The sequence below is a fragment of the Meles meles genome, chromosome 2 (assembly GCF_922984935.1).
Source record: "Meles meles chromosome 2, mMelMel3.1 paternal haplotype, whole genome shotgun sequence".
In the NCBI taxonomy this organism is placed as follows: Eukaryota; Metazoa; Chordata; class Mammalia; order Carnivora; family Mustelidae; genus Meles; species Meles meles.
In genome coordinates, this window is record NC_060067.1 from 33735344 (window position 1) to 33750447 (window position 15104).

General features: G+C 45.8%; 1 protein-coding gene across 2 annotated transcripts in view; it reads left to right on the forward strand.

Annotated features, from left to right (window-relative positions):
- The first annotated feature begins 9519 nt into the window (after nucleotides 1-9519).
- Nucleotides 9520-15104, forward strand: part of BEND4 (BEN domain containing 4) — a 31780-nt gene continuing 26195 nt past the window's right edge. For both annotated transcript variants that reach the window (XM_045997803.1, XM_045997804.1), the window contains exon 1: nucleotides 9520-10270. In XM_045997803.1, coding sequence (XP_045853759.1) covers nucleotides 9766-10270 — 505 coding nt within the window. In that variant the 5' untranslated portion in view covers nucleotides 9520-9765. The remainder of the gene's footprint in view (nucleotides 10271-15104) is intronic.

Here is a 15104-nt window from a genome sequence, read left to right on the forward strand (position 1 = left end):
CCATAGAAGGCTTTTGCCTTGATGTAAGGGAACATTTTTATCCCACAGAAATGGTTTTTACTAAAAGCTGAAAGAGGGCTATTAGTTTGCTCTCCAAGAGCGCAGTTGCTCTGGTCTACCCGGCATCCCTTCCTTAGGGAAGCAGTTCCAGTGGGTGGCCCTGTGATCCAGACCCAGCCGATAACAGAACCTTCTCTCCCAAGCAATAAAAGACCAGTCCAAGGATAGCATTTGACAGTTCTTTCTGTTGTGGATTTTAAGCTGGGAAGATGACACTTTGTGTGTGCTGGGGGCCATCTTTCTTGCAACATGGAGAGATGAATAGGGTGGAGAGGGAGAAAATTCTGGAATCAGTGAGCCCCTTTTTTCTAATCTCAAAGACCCTAATTCCAATAGTCTTTTTCTTCCTATCTGTGAGATACCCTAGCATCCTTCCGAGTTGAGTGAGCCAATAAATTTCCCCTTTGTGCTCATCTGGTTTGAGTTGGATTTCTGTCTCTTGCAACCAAAAGAGTCGTAATATAAAAGACTAAAAGTTTAAATCACTGCCTTGACCTCTCCCAGAAGGCACCTGCCTGAGCTGAATGTATTTCCCTCTCTTACAAAGTACTGAGTTCCTTTTATACCCGATAAACCTGTCGTCTTGCTAGTTTGAATCATCTCCTGATTTTAATCCATTTCTTTCGTTTTCACGCCCCACTTAGCCCGGACTTCAGGCCAACATGATTACCTCTAACTGCAGTGACTTAGCCTGTCTTTGAGAAGACAGCGACATACCCTGTTTGCTCATAAACACCGACGTGCTCAAGCACCCCAGTGTGAACTGGTCTTCCAAGTGCTTACCTTGATACCATTGCTTCAAGCAGTGGTTCTCAAGACAGCTGTACATGCAGATCACCTGAGGAGATTTCTTTTTTTTTTTTAAGATTTTATTTATTTATTTGACAGAGAGAGATCACAAGTAGGCAGAGAGGCAGGCAGAAAGAGAGGGAAGCAGCCTCCCTGCTGAGCAGAGAGCCCGATGCGGAACTCGATCCCAGGACCCCGAGATCATGACCTGAGCCGAAGGCAGCGGCTTAACCCACTGAGCCACCCAGGTGCCCCCTGAGGAGATTTTTTAAACACCAGTGCCAAGGTCTTGCCCCGGAGATTCTGTTTTAACTGTCTGGGGAAGGGCCTGGGCATCAGTATTTTTCAAAATTCTCCCAACCAAGGTTAAGTCAGCCAAGATTAAATTTGTCTGACTAAAAATAATTTATACATGTTTTTAATGATGTTTATGTTTGATTCAACTAGAATAACTTGCACTCTGACTACGCCCTTGGGGGTGGAGTCGGAAAAGGCACGGATGTTTTCGCCCTGTGTAACTCTCCCTCAGTATCTCCTGGGGTGTGCTTAAATTCATTAAAGCACGGTGGACATCTCCAAGCATACGACGGGAATGATCAAGGCCCTGTTCTTTTTTTTTTTTTAAAGATTTTATTTTATTTATTTGACAGAGAGAGCACAAGCAGGGCGAGCAGCAAACAGAGGGAGAGGGAGAAGCAGACTCCCTGCTGAGCAGGGATGGAATCCCACATCGGGCTCTCTGCTTGGCAGACAGCCTGCTTTCCCCTCTCTCTCTGCCTGCCTCTCTGCCTGCTTGTGATCTCTGTCTGTCAAATAAATAAATAAAATCTTTAAAAAAAAAAAAAGGTTAAAAAAAATCAAACATTTGACCCTTCTGACAAAACTCAGTTTGGTTGACAGAGACGATCGATAAGCCACCTATGTGGCATATGTATTGGTTTGTCAGGTTAAGAAAGGACCCCAAACTGAAACTGGCACACAGACACAGGCGCACAAAGAGGGCGTCATGTGCAGTTGAAGGCAGAGGTGGGGGCGGTGCTTCCGCAAGCCAGGGAACACGAGAGATGGCCAGCAAACCAGCCACCAGATGCTAAGGGAGGTCATGGGACAGACTCTTCTTCCCAGCGCTCAGAAGGAACTGATCGGGCTGACACCGGGCCCTTGGACTTCTGGCCTCCAGAACTGTGAGGCAGTAACTCCCTGTGGCTTAAGTTGGTGGTACTTGGTTATGACAGCCCTAGGAAATAAACGTCATCTCTTGCAGAAAAGAAAAGTCTATGATTCTGTAATCATTCACCTTCGATGCTGTCTATAGTGGGGGGAAAGACCCAGAAGTTTGAACCTGAAAAGAGTAGATTTAAGGGTCATTGCTGATCTTCAGGCAACACATGAAGTTTATTACCAGCTGCCTTTTGAAGACAAAAGAAGAGGAACAAAAACCAAAACTTTCCCTTCTCTTAGCCTAGAAAAGAAATCCCGAAAGCCCAGCTGTCTGGACACTACCGAAATAAGTTAGAAAATTATCATAATTTTTACAGCCAACACATATTTCTATTGTTTTTCAGAAATGGGTACTTACAGAAGTTTTGTGAACAATACGATATGCTCCGAACAATCAAGGGCATTAGTCAAATCCAGCTTCTTTCTCGGTTGGGGACATCTGGCATGGATTCACTTGTGGAAATCCCAGTAAACTCTCTAATGTGTGAAGTCAGAAAACCTCCAGAGATTGGCTCATTCCAGAAACTCTTCATGGAAGCTGGTCCTCCTGTGGTACTCTGGAGTAAGAGGATGAACAATATTGTCCTGTTGCAGTACAATATTCATAAGAGAAATGAAGGATCCTGCCGACTCTTCTCAGAAACCAAACCCACCATCTGACTCACTTGTTACCACATCTCCTCAACTTTCACTGAATGACTTTTTTCTTGCCACCATTTTCTCTCCTGGCTTTTAATATCCAACTTTGTTCTCATGAACTTCTCAAGCTCATACTTCTGTCCAGGGTGCTTTCAGTTCTTTGAGAGAAATATTCTCTTAGAAACTGGCTCAAAGTGAAGAATGGAGAATCAAAGATTAAATTTACTAAGCTTGACAAGGTATATTTGCACCTTTGATTCAAAAGAAGAAACCTGACTTGAGTTAAATCCTGCAATGGTTTGCTTTGTGACTTTGGGGACATTTCATCAAATCCTTGTCCTTTAGTTCCCTTCACGTTAAGGGAAATAGCCCCAACATCTCCTACCAGTGGAAGGGTCAATGAACAAGTGGCCTAACCCGTTATCCTGACCCAGTTAGACAATGAGAGCCAATTCTGGTACTTTTGCTGGAGCCGATGGGAAAGTGGTGCTCTCTTTCCACACAGGTGACCACTGCTGGTGGCCAGGTGAACACTGTGAAGGAAGAGCCTGCCAGAGAACAAACACACACAATGAAAATCAGAGGTGAGAAAAGGAGAGAGCTAGATTCCTAATAACACCATAGCAGCATCCATGCCTGCCCTTCACCAGATATACCGCTCATCTTCAAGGTCATGGGAGCCAAAAGCATTTTTATGCCTACTCCATTTGCATTCGGTTTCTGTCACTGGCTACTAAGAGTCCTAATAAACATATGGAATCCAGTTAGCGAGAAAAACAATAATTAGATCAAAGATGACTGTTCTTTTCTAGTTTTTAAAACAATGTGTCCATTCTAAAAAGGTCCTAGAAGCCGTCACAGGAAGGAAAGGGAGGGGATTAGACTTCCTCTGAATAGCCCAACGGCCAGCAGCTGGAAGGAGCAAATTTGGGTTCAAGGTAAAGAACACGTTTCCGCCGTTCGGAGCTGTATAAAACAGAATGGGCCCCCTCCTAACTATGTTGTGCATATGTCTAACTTTCTTCCAACCTCATTGCCACTGCACCAGCCCACTCATCTCAGCTCCCATCTAAACTACTACCAGAGCCTCCTAAAGTCATCCGTGTACTCACCAAATGTTCATCAAACCTCTATTCTGCACTAGGCACGATTCTAGATGCTGAGGACTCGGTAGGGAGCAGAACAGAAGGACAAAAATCCCCCCCGCAAAGGAGCCCCCATTCTGGCCAGGGGAAACAAACAACATACAAGTACGACATACAACATGGCAGATGGTGCCAGGTACTAGAGGGGAAAGGAGATGGGGACTGTCGGGGGGGCCTGGGTTGCAATAGAAACGGAGTGATCAGGGGGGTCCTCGCCAAAAAAGAGACACTAGAGCTAAGACAGAAAGGAGAGAAGATAGGGAATGATGCAGACCTCCAGGGAAAGAACACTTGAAGCAGAAGAAAGAAGGAGAGTAAGAATCTGGAGGCAGGACATTAAGGCCTCTTCAAGACCAGTGAGGCTGGAGTGGAGTGAGTGGGGGAGAGTAGAAGGAATGAGGTCCAACAGGCAGGGGATGGTCATAGATCATGAGTAGGCAATTGCATAGACTCTGGATTTTACTCTACAGAGGAGAAAGACAATAAAGCGAGTGGATAGACATGATTATATTTTAAAAGGGTCACTCAGCTTGGAAAATAGCTTGTCTTCCTGCTGCCAGTCTGATTCTCCACAGTCCATTGTCCATAACGCAGAATGAATCTTTTAAAACATTGTATGCTGACCCGGCAATCCACTCCTGGACATTTACTCCTCCCAAAATAAAATTTACATCCACACAAAAACCTGTGTTTTTTCATGAATTCTCAGGGCAGCCTTGTTTGTAAGAGTCCCAAACTGAAAACAATCAGAATATCCTACCATCGGTGAACGATTAAACAAACTGCGGGACATCCATAATGCGTGCAGAATACGACTCAGCAATAAAAAGGAAGAAACTAATGGTACACTCAACGTGGATAGATCTCAAGGCCATTTAACTAAGAGGAAAATCTCAAAAAATCACATATTGCATGATCCTATTTCTCTACAACTATAGTTACATAAAATATACCATTTGGAAGAAATGAATGAAGGTATGCAGGACCTTTCTGTATGATCTTTGCAATGTCCTGGAGTGGAGTGAAGGAATTTGCAAATCTACAAATTCTACAAAACAAAGTGTTTTTTTAAAAAAGCATTATAGAAAATAAATTGTCTTTTGGTGAGTAACTGTGCCTTGTCTCCACATACACACCCTTCCAAGGTATCTGATTCTGTTCTTTCATTTGAACAACTTTTATAACTTTGAAAGTTTAGATAACTGACAGATATGCAAACTGTCCTGTCTGCACCTCCCCATGGAAATCCAGTCTGTGCATGGAAAAACCCTTTCCACGTTCAATTCAACATTCCTTTATTCCATATCAATTTGCGCTTTTCTGACTTTTCCTTTGAATACTAAGAGAGCATCGAACAAGTTAAAAAAAATTGTTAACATCTGTTTTTGTTTTTTTTTCTGCGTACCTAAGAGAGTCATAATTTTACCTTTTCTGAAAATTAGCTCTTAAGAACGTCAATCAGGCTGTGCCACTCCCCATCTTCACCGCTTCCAAGCTTCCCATGGCATTTCAAATGAATGCCAAACATTTCCCAAGGTGTACAAAACACAGCACATGCTGGGCCCACCCTGCCCCAGGGCCACATCTCCTCGCTCTGCCCCTTGTCTGGACCCTCTGACTACTCGTCCTGGCTTCATCTCCCTGAGAACATACAACTTGTTCCTACCTGATGGCTCCTGCACTGGTTGTCCTCAGCCCGGAGCCCTCTTCTCGTGGATAGCTCTTTCACACCAGTGAACACCCAGCTCAAGTGGTCCACCTCAGAGAGGTCTTCTCAAACCATCCTATCAAAAGTAACATCCCCGGAGCGCCTGGGTGGCTCAGTGGGTTAAAGACTCTGCCTTCAACTCAGGTCATGATCCCAGGGTCCTGGGATGGAGCCCCGCATGGGCTCTCTGCTCAGCAGGGAGCCTGATTCCCTTCCTCTCTCTCTCTGCCTGTTTCTCTCCCTACTTGTGATCTCTGTCAAATAAATAAATAAATAAATCTTAAAAAAAAAAAAAAAAGCTATCATCCCCATCCTATTTTCTATCATACTTATTTCTACCTAAAATATGATCAATAATAGTATTAAGTATTACATATGTTTTATATGTTGTATTTATTACATTAGTATACTGTTAACTATATGAGTATACATGTATAACGTATTTACTTATTATATTATGTGAATGTAATATACAGTTTGGTTACTTTCCAGCTTATTTATTACGTGCCCACCCCAATTCTATAATAGTAGGATCCTGGGACCTGCCTCCATTATATCCCCCAATGCGTAGAAAGGTACCTAGCACATAGTAGGCACTCAATAAATATCTGTTGAATAAATACTTGGGTGAAGGGCATCTGGCTGGCTCAGTTGGTAGAGCATGCAATCTTGGGGTCGTGAGTTCAACCCCCCATGCTGGGCATAGAGCTTACTTCAAAAAAATCAACCAACCAACAAGCAAATCCTTGGGTGAATGATGTTTCCAGAAGTAGTGAGGTCCCCAGCACCAGAAGTATTTAGGCATGGTATGTACAACCACTTAGCAATGCCATAGAAAAGCTATAGGCATAGGCTCAGTCACAAGAATAAAAGACCAGGAAGGCCTCTTCTAGTACTACGATTCTATGATTCTGTGGCCACTTCACCGTCTCTGTCATGCAGTGGGAAAAGCAAAGGAGTATCCTCAGCCCTTTCCCACCAAATGATGGTATGCACACTCTTGTTCCTGCCACAATATCATCTCAGCATTAAAATGTTGAAGCTAATCAGACATTTAATTTCAAAGTGGAAGGTCATTATCTTGTCACAAAATTTTATTCCAATTACTTTTTTTCTATTATACGAAATGAATTAAAAGTAGCACAAAACATTGGGAGATCAAACAGTCAATCAGAAGCTCATTAAATATCATTGAAATTGGTGCAATAAAAAGCATTTCCCATGGCTGACTTATTATTTAAAAGCTATATTCTGGATGGCTCAAGGAATTGACATGCTGCCAATCAAAAACCACCCTGTCCATAAAGAGCCATTTGGCTTTAAAAAGTTCACTATTTTTTTGTGTGAGAAGAGTAAATATCTAAGGAGATTTAAAGCATGGGTATAATTGCCATCTTATCAGTCCCCATGAGACCCTAAAAAGAAGATATCAGCAAAGTCACCATCTGATAATTTAGACTATAACTTACAGAAAGATGCTTACAAAGTGCTACCAGTGATTTTATAAACACCTCCCTACATTACATTTCTGTACAATACTCAGCTAAGTACAATCCCAGGCAGGGATTAACGGTCAGTTACAAGTTTAAAATTGAGTCCAACTCCAAACTTGGAATAAATGCCCATTTTATTTTCTCAAGAGTGATTATTAAGCACTTCATTTTTCTCTGGCCCCAGATGTAGGTGACTATTAGCATGAGGATCTGTAAGTTGATAATTTCTAAATTTCTAATATTTTTCCATTAGGACTCCTGCCCCCCACCTTGCCTTTTAAAGCTAAACCACTAGTTTTATAGAAATGACCACTTTGTGATGTATAAGATGGCAGGTCCTTTTAGTTGGTAAAATATAACAACAGAAGTACTGTTTTCAGTCTCTTAAGATGTTTAAGTGGTTGGCAAGGATGATAAAAATAAAAATACATAATCATAAGACAAAGCTCTCAGGTATAGGAAATTACTTCTTCAGTAGAAGGATTCAAGAATTTCTCCCCTCTAAGCCACCCCACATAAACACTGCCACTACCCCAAATTTCTTTTCAAATGCCAGGACTTACTGGCAAATTATCTGGGAGTAAAGTGGGAGGTAAACATTTCTATGCAAAATTCAGAACTGCTTTATAGGAAAAAAAAGTGTGGGGAGGTTTGTTATCATTTATTTCCTCCAGTATATCATTCAATTTCAGCTGTCTCACATCTCAGAAGAAGCTGCCCCATTTCTCACTTATGTGCCTAAGAAACATCTCTCTGGCATCTCATTCTCTCTCCCTGTCTTTTACCAGCATTTCATTATTTCTTAACTGTCCCTCTCATGCTTGTCTCCCTTTTTCCTAGTGGTCCACGTGTCCTCATTTAGCAGTTTTCAGAAGCCAGGGAGAAACGTTGCAAATAATGTTAAATATGATTAATATCTTGAATTCCTTGAAATATGACATGCATGAGTTACAATGAAACCTCTTTTATTTCCCCATGAAATGCTTTTGCATAATGAGAAAGAAAATGTCCTCTATGCCCTAATCAGCTCTGACAGTTCCTGGACTCCCAAATACTTTTATTTATGGCATTATTTATTTCATCTCTAATAAATGGAAGGGGGGGTACCCACAGCATGATCTGAAGAAGCTGCAGGAGAGAGGGAGACTATCCTGGGTGGAGGAGCACAGAAGCTGAACCAGCCAAGAGAGAGAAGGCGTCCAGGGTAAGGGAGATATGGGAAATAAGAGGCCAAGGACTGAACACCCAGAAGAAAATGGGTCACCTTTCCAAGACTGAAAGGAAACTCCGAAAAGGAATGTAACTTCAGAGTGGAGAGAGGAGGGTCACACATCAAGGAGGAGATGCACTCAGATTCCTAACCTGGAGAATGAAGACTGACAGGCTGGAAACCAGTTCTGGGAGGGAGTATGCAGGCACCTGTGCAGGCCTAGGAGAGAGGGATGATTGCTCCAAGGAGCCTCTGGGAGAAGCCAGGGCACTCCTCAAGATTTGAAGACAACTCTACTCCATAGAGATCCTCCTCCAAACCACAAAAGCTCGTCTTTCATTCAATCAATTACTGGAATTATGTGTCCTCCAGAAACAATGGCCTGATGGCCCCAGATGCAGTGAGAAGCTCGCTGGGCGATAGAGCGGGCCACCCTGCTTCTCACATTTACGTACATATCAAATGACATTGTTGAAAGCATCTAATCACCATCCCAAAGGGAAGTATCGGGTCAGATTTTTCCCTCAATTGCACAGAGTCTATGTGCTATGAGAAGTGAGGATATGAATTCAAATTATCTGGATGCGTGTCTGCACTCGGCCACACACCTGAGTGTCTGGCTTTGGTTAATTACCTCGCGGGGCCTCTGTTTACTCATCTGTAGAATGGGGTAAATGATTCTGTTACATTCTCTGGGCCCCTACTGGAAATTAAAAAAATAATGTATAAGTCCGAGATCCCGTATGTTATGTCTTGTGATCTGCATGAGCTCAAAGGTCAAGCGCTGGGTGTGAGCCGACCCTGAGAGGCGCACAACGCGAAGCGACCCTAGGTCAAATCCTTCAAGATGTTCTTTTCAAAAGGGCGGGGGAGGATTTCCCGAGGGGTAGAACTGGCTGCAGTACCTTCCCAAGGCACACACACCCCACTCCAACTACTCCAGTCCCTCTGTGCAACCCCGAGAGTTTAAGGTCACGTAGGGGGCGCCAGGAGCTCGTTTCCGAAGCTGAACCCCGCCAGCAACGGCAAAACCTCCAAGTCCGCACCTGGAGCTCCAAAGTCTCGCGCTGGCCGGGACCTCGCCCTGTTTACCCGCGCGCCCTCGGGATCCGGCTCTTCCCTTCCCTCCCCCCGTCGGAGGCGCACACCCGGCGCGCGGACCCCACGGGCGGCGGCGGCGCCGCCAGGCCCCGCCCCCGCCCCCATTATCATTAGCAGATATTACCCTAAACACTTGCTCTTTACCTCCTTTCTCCCTCCAGGCATTGGCGAGGCGGCCTGTCAATCAGCGTTCGGGCGGCAGCCCCCCGCGCGGGGGCTCAGCGATGCCAGCCTCAGCGACAGGCGGCGGTGGCGGCGGCGGCGGCCCAGGCACAGGCACACACCCTCCCACACGCGCGCACTCGGGCAGAGCCGGCGGGCGGGAGGCGGAGGCACCCTCGGAGCCCGGCGCCCGGCGGGGAGGGGGCGTGCGACCGGGGACCGGCCCCGAGGCGCAGGATGGAGGAGGAGATGCAGTCGGCGGAGGAGGGGCCCAGCGTCCCCAAAATCTACAAGCAGCGCAGCCCCTACAGCGTCCTCAAGACGTTCCCCAGCAAGAGACCGGCGCTGGCCAAGCGCTACGACAGACCCACCCTGGTGGAGCTGCCGCACGTCCGGCCGCCGCCGCCCCCGCCACCCCCGCCGCCCTTCGCGCCGCACGCCGCCGTCTCCATCAGCAGCAGCGAGCCGCCGCCGCCGCCGCCGCCGCAGCAGCAGTTCCAGGCGCAGAGCTCCTACCCTCCCGGGCCCGGCCGGGCCGCCGCCGCCGCCTCGTCGTCGTCTCCATCCTGCACGCCCGCCGCGTCCCAGGGCCACCTGAGGACTCCGGCGCCGCCGCCGGCGGCCCCCGCCGCCTCCTCATCCTCGTCCTTCGCCGCCGTCGTCAGGTATGGCCCGGGGTCGGCGGCCGCCACGGGCAGCAGCAGCGCGGGCAGCGACGGCGCCAGCCTGGAGCTCAGTGCAGGTACCGACCAACTCCTGGGCGCAACTTTCCTTCCCTCCCGGCCGCGGGGAGGGGTGGGGGCCCGGGAACCAGAAGCTGGGCATGGCGGACGCCGTTTCGCGCGCGCCGGGCCCAGCAGGAGGGGCGCGACGGGAGCCGGGCGAGCGCAGTCCGGGCTGAGAGAGAGTCGGGGCGTCGGAGCACAGCCCGGAGGCCTCCACGCACCGGCGGCAACTTCTAGAGGATTCCGCGCCGCCGCCGCGCGTGCGGAGCTTCCGACGGCGCGCGCGCCTCCTAACAGGTGGCTCCGCGCTCGAATCCGGCGTGGCGCCCAGGATGCGGGATGGGGGCGGTCCGCGGCCGGGGTCCCTAAGGGGAGGGGTCGGGGAGGCAGCCTCGGCGCCGAGGTCGCGCGCCGGACACCCCAGGGTGGCGGCCGCGGCCGCTCGGGGCGAGGCAGGCGCTGCTCGGGCGGCGCTTGGGGACACCCTCCCTTTACCTCGGCGGCTGCACTTTTTCCTTCCACTTTTCCTTTACCTCTCTTCTCCGCTGGTTTTTCCTTCTCTCTCTCCTTCCTTACCTTCCGATCCTCTTTTTTACCACCTCTTTGATGTACTCTTACTCTGCCGCGGTCCACTCGGCTGGCTCTGGGGCTCCCTTTTCTTCTTCTGTGCGCTTGTGTTTCCCGTGCGCGCCCGGTCCCTGCTCGCCGGCCCTCTTTCCCCACCCGCCCCGGAGCCCCGGCCCGTGGGGACCAGAGAGCGGGCTCCTCTACAGCGGCCAGGCGGCTGGACCTGGCGCTGGGCGCTAGCCCCTGCGGCGGACTTTAGGGAGAGGGACGTCCCGCCCCTCCTCTCCCCTCCGCCCCAGTTCAGGGACACCCCTCCCCCGGGCGCTTGGGACCCGCCGCCCAAGCCCCCCCCCCCCCCCCCCCCCGCGCCAGGAGTGATGGGGCTGCACGGCGCCTCCGGGGCATCTGGGCCCCAGCTCTGACGAAATGCCTGGTGGGGAGCACCCACCCCAGGGCACGGAGGTTCCTCTCCGCGGGGAGCCTACAGGAGGCCCCCTCGGAAAAGGCTGCTCTCCTTCGGGTTAGGCTCCGGGGAGGTGGGCTAGTAGAAAGGCCAGAGCTTGGGGCCTGTGCCCAAGGGCACTCTGTGCTCCCTCGGGGCGCGGAGCCGCGTTTAGATCGCTCCTGAGAACGAAAAGTTCCTGCTCTGGGCCTTTTATGCCATTTTAGAGCCCTCCAAATTCGGCATATCGGTGAATCCAAGGCTTTTGTCCTGATGAAAATATGAGCATTGTCTCTAAATGAGTTATAGATGCCTGAGCTAATGTTCTGTTGTTTGTCAATATTTTGACGCATGAAGGATTGGTTTTGAGAAAGAAAATCTAATTACAGGTAATAGTGAAGACTTGTCTGTCACATCTCTCACTGATTTGGAGATGTTTGACGGCTTCGAGTGGGGTTCTTATGTAGGGGTTCTTATTGTTTGTGGGGTGGTTTGTTGTTGGGTTTTTTTTTCTTTTTTTTTCCCCAGTTGCTGTTGACCTGATACTGTGTTGTGTTTTTATATTATTGTCAGGCTACCCACCCACTTCCATTTTGTCCCTTATTACTCTTTTGTGTTCTTCCCTTTGAGTAAGGTTTGTGTTCTCTCTCTCTCGATTTGGACTCTTCTCTTCATTCATGCCCATGTTTATTCCCTTGTTCTGCTTCATCTTTGTTTTATATGGTGTTTCTCCCCGTTTGGGTTCTTTTCCCCTTTTCTATGTTTTGCCTATCCCTTTGCATAACCTTAGTTCCTCCACGTTCACTGGGGAGTTTTCCCCCCTTTTTATCTGCCTGCTAAGTCTTTAATCAACGTTTTGCTTTCTTTTATACACTATAAATCTGGCCCCTCATTTCCATTTTTCATCCATAGTTTTAACCTGGCTTTTTCTGCATTTCTCTTTTCTATACCAGCCACTTGCTGTCCTTTCCATGCTCCCTCTTACTCTGACAGTGTCCTTGCTGTCTTTCATTCACAAGGAGTTTGTTTTTCCTTTTCACCTTGTTGTGAATGTTCTCTTTCAGTGTTTCTTCCTAGTTAATTTTGCCAGGTGGACATCACAACGTTATTGCATCTAAGAGTGAAAGGGGGCTTTGTCTGATGCCCCATCAAACTCCCTGTATTTTTTATTTCCTTTTATTCTCAAGGCTGCTGTTGCTGCTCCCTTTTTTTTTTTTTTAAGGTCATAGAGAGGTAAGCTTGATGGCACCAAGTACAGGATGCCATGTGCTTGTTGGAAAGATGGGAATTGGATGGTAGGTTTCTTCCTTGCAGTGAGGAAAATGGTCTGGCAGGGAAGAAAAAAAAAAGCCATGGTACTAGACGTCATGAATTATGGTCCTAATATTAATCATTGATGGACAAAGCCATCTCTTAACAGGCACAGAGATGTGAGTGGCCATCAGAGGGACAGTCACCTGAAGAGCTGATTGGCTCTTTGAGGAACTAGTGGTTCCACTTTGAACCAATGAGCATGTGTGCACAGACAGACACCATTTAAGCATATTGGGGAGGGGGCTGGGGAGGTGGTAAGTTGCTTGTTGCACCCTCACGAAAGTGTTTTGCAGCCTCTCCAGCTAGCCGGTAAACGGAAAATAGTCAAGACATCCATGTGATGAATCGAGTCAGGGATAGAAGAGAGATAGCTGAGTGTCCAGAGTAAATGCAGGGAAAAGATGAAAAGGCTGAAGTGCATCTTATTTGCCATTAAGAGCCATAAACCATTGAGAGGAGAAATATGTGATTAAAAATAGATTTTTCAGCATTCTTATAAAATCTCATGAAGAGTATAATTTTCCTTAAAAGGGGTAATATACCATGGTTTTAAGAGCATATTTTTCCTCTGTGGGAGGCTTAGAGTTAAAACCCACGTAGATCTTGATATGCAGCCTAAATTTGGCATCAGGAAATGGGAAATTGCATCTTTAAGCAGAGTACAATCAAAAATGAATTACAATAAATCCTATATAATTGCATAGGTCATTCTCTTTAATGAGATTTTATTAACCTGACTGTCAAGCTTTTGAGTCAGGCAGATATTTTATCTTCTTCAACTGATAAAAGTGTCAGCTATAAACCACCATATAAATATTCATAAATCTACACATCTGTGGCAGCCTATCAGCATCATTCTTTTGGACATTAAAAGCATTCTAATTACTTTCTGTCTAGCAGAGCTGAAATGCTGCCTGTTATAGTATGTGCTTGGCAGGCATGATTGCTTTTGTTTGCCATCACAAATAGCAGCATCCTATTTTATATACCGATGGTCCAGAAAATATTCAGGGATTGACTGAGCAGGATGAATATTAGGAAGCACCATCTGGTTTTGATAGCACCGAGTATATTAACTCATCTGTTAATTTTTGACACATCATTGATTTATTTATTTAGAAAAATTGCATCCTGTTTTGCTGTGTTGATGTTTGCCATTATGAAAAAAAATTGGCCTTTTTTAAAAAGACATAGTTCATTGATTTAAGACAAGGGTGATACTCCCAAAGATGCTTTCATTTTCTAACTTCTATTTTCTATGCCATGAAGTCCTCTCTTCAGAAGTTATATTAATGTTTTAAGGAAATCATCTATTTTGAACTAGCTGGAAATCCTTTTGGTAGATAAAACGTATGGATACGTGATAGTAGATCACAAAAATTTTTTTCTGCTTCTGCATTTTTCATATTAATGTATTTCACCCTTCACTGGGCTAAAATCAAAAGGTTACCACTAATCTCGACGACTGTGATCTCCTTCATGGTAACAGAATACTCTTGGGTATAGACTGTGATGGACAAATTCCATTCAAGGCTTTACTTACAGAGAAGGACATTAAAAAAAGGCGTCTGTGTTTGATTGCTGAGTTCCCATCCCTTATTCACTTATCAGATTTAGGATGGATTAAACCACTTAAATTTAGAAGAATTTCTAGAAATGAATTTTTTAATTAAAAAAATAATCACGGGTTCAGATTTTGGAATCAGACTAGGCACAATTTGCAACATGATATTATCCCAACAGATTGCACAGCAGAGCAAAATAAATTACAAGTGGTCACTTTACAGTGCTTCCTGACTGTGATTTATTAACATTTTGCAGTGTTTACTTTTAAAGAACTTAGGAATAAAGTAGGTAGTTTTAAAGCCCCTTTGTAAACTGTTGACTTTGTACTTCCTTGCCATTGCTTGCATGGAGCATTCTGTAACTAGGGGGGAAAAACAGTTAAAAAAAATCAAAATACATGTTCACACTTTGCTCAATTAAGAATCATGGGTCAGTGACCATTCGATTGTGTTCGTATGAAAACAGAACTTTTCTCCATTTCTTAGCGTAATGGGCATTGCACAGTACTTGCATTTCTAATTATATTCTGTCTGGAAAGCTAAAGTATTGCTGGCTGCAATATGGAGTAAGTAGAAAGATGTGCTGTTTTCTGCCAAGTGTAATAGTAATATTTTTCATCATATTCTTCCACGTATTGATGTGAAAACACTATTTCAATGTTTTAAGTTACCAAAAAGAAGAGAAATTCAACTTTAAGGCTTATGGTTGCTATTTTTGCATCTGTCAGTTCTCAGAACAAATTCAGAATGAAGCATTTTTAAAAAACTGAAGGCAAGAACTGTTTTATGGTTGTAGCTACTCTCTGATATTCTGAGAGCACTTTAATACATTATCTTCATAATGTAGCATATTACATAATGATTTTTTTCTCAGCATATTACGAGTTTATCCTTCAATTAAAAAAAAAACAAATCACGCTTATCACCAAGTCAGGGTTTTTTTCCCCTTGAAATGTATACCCT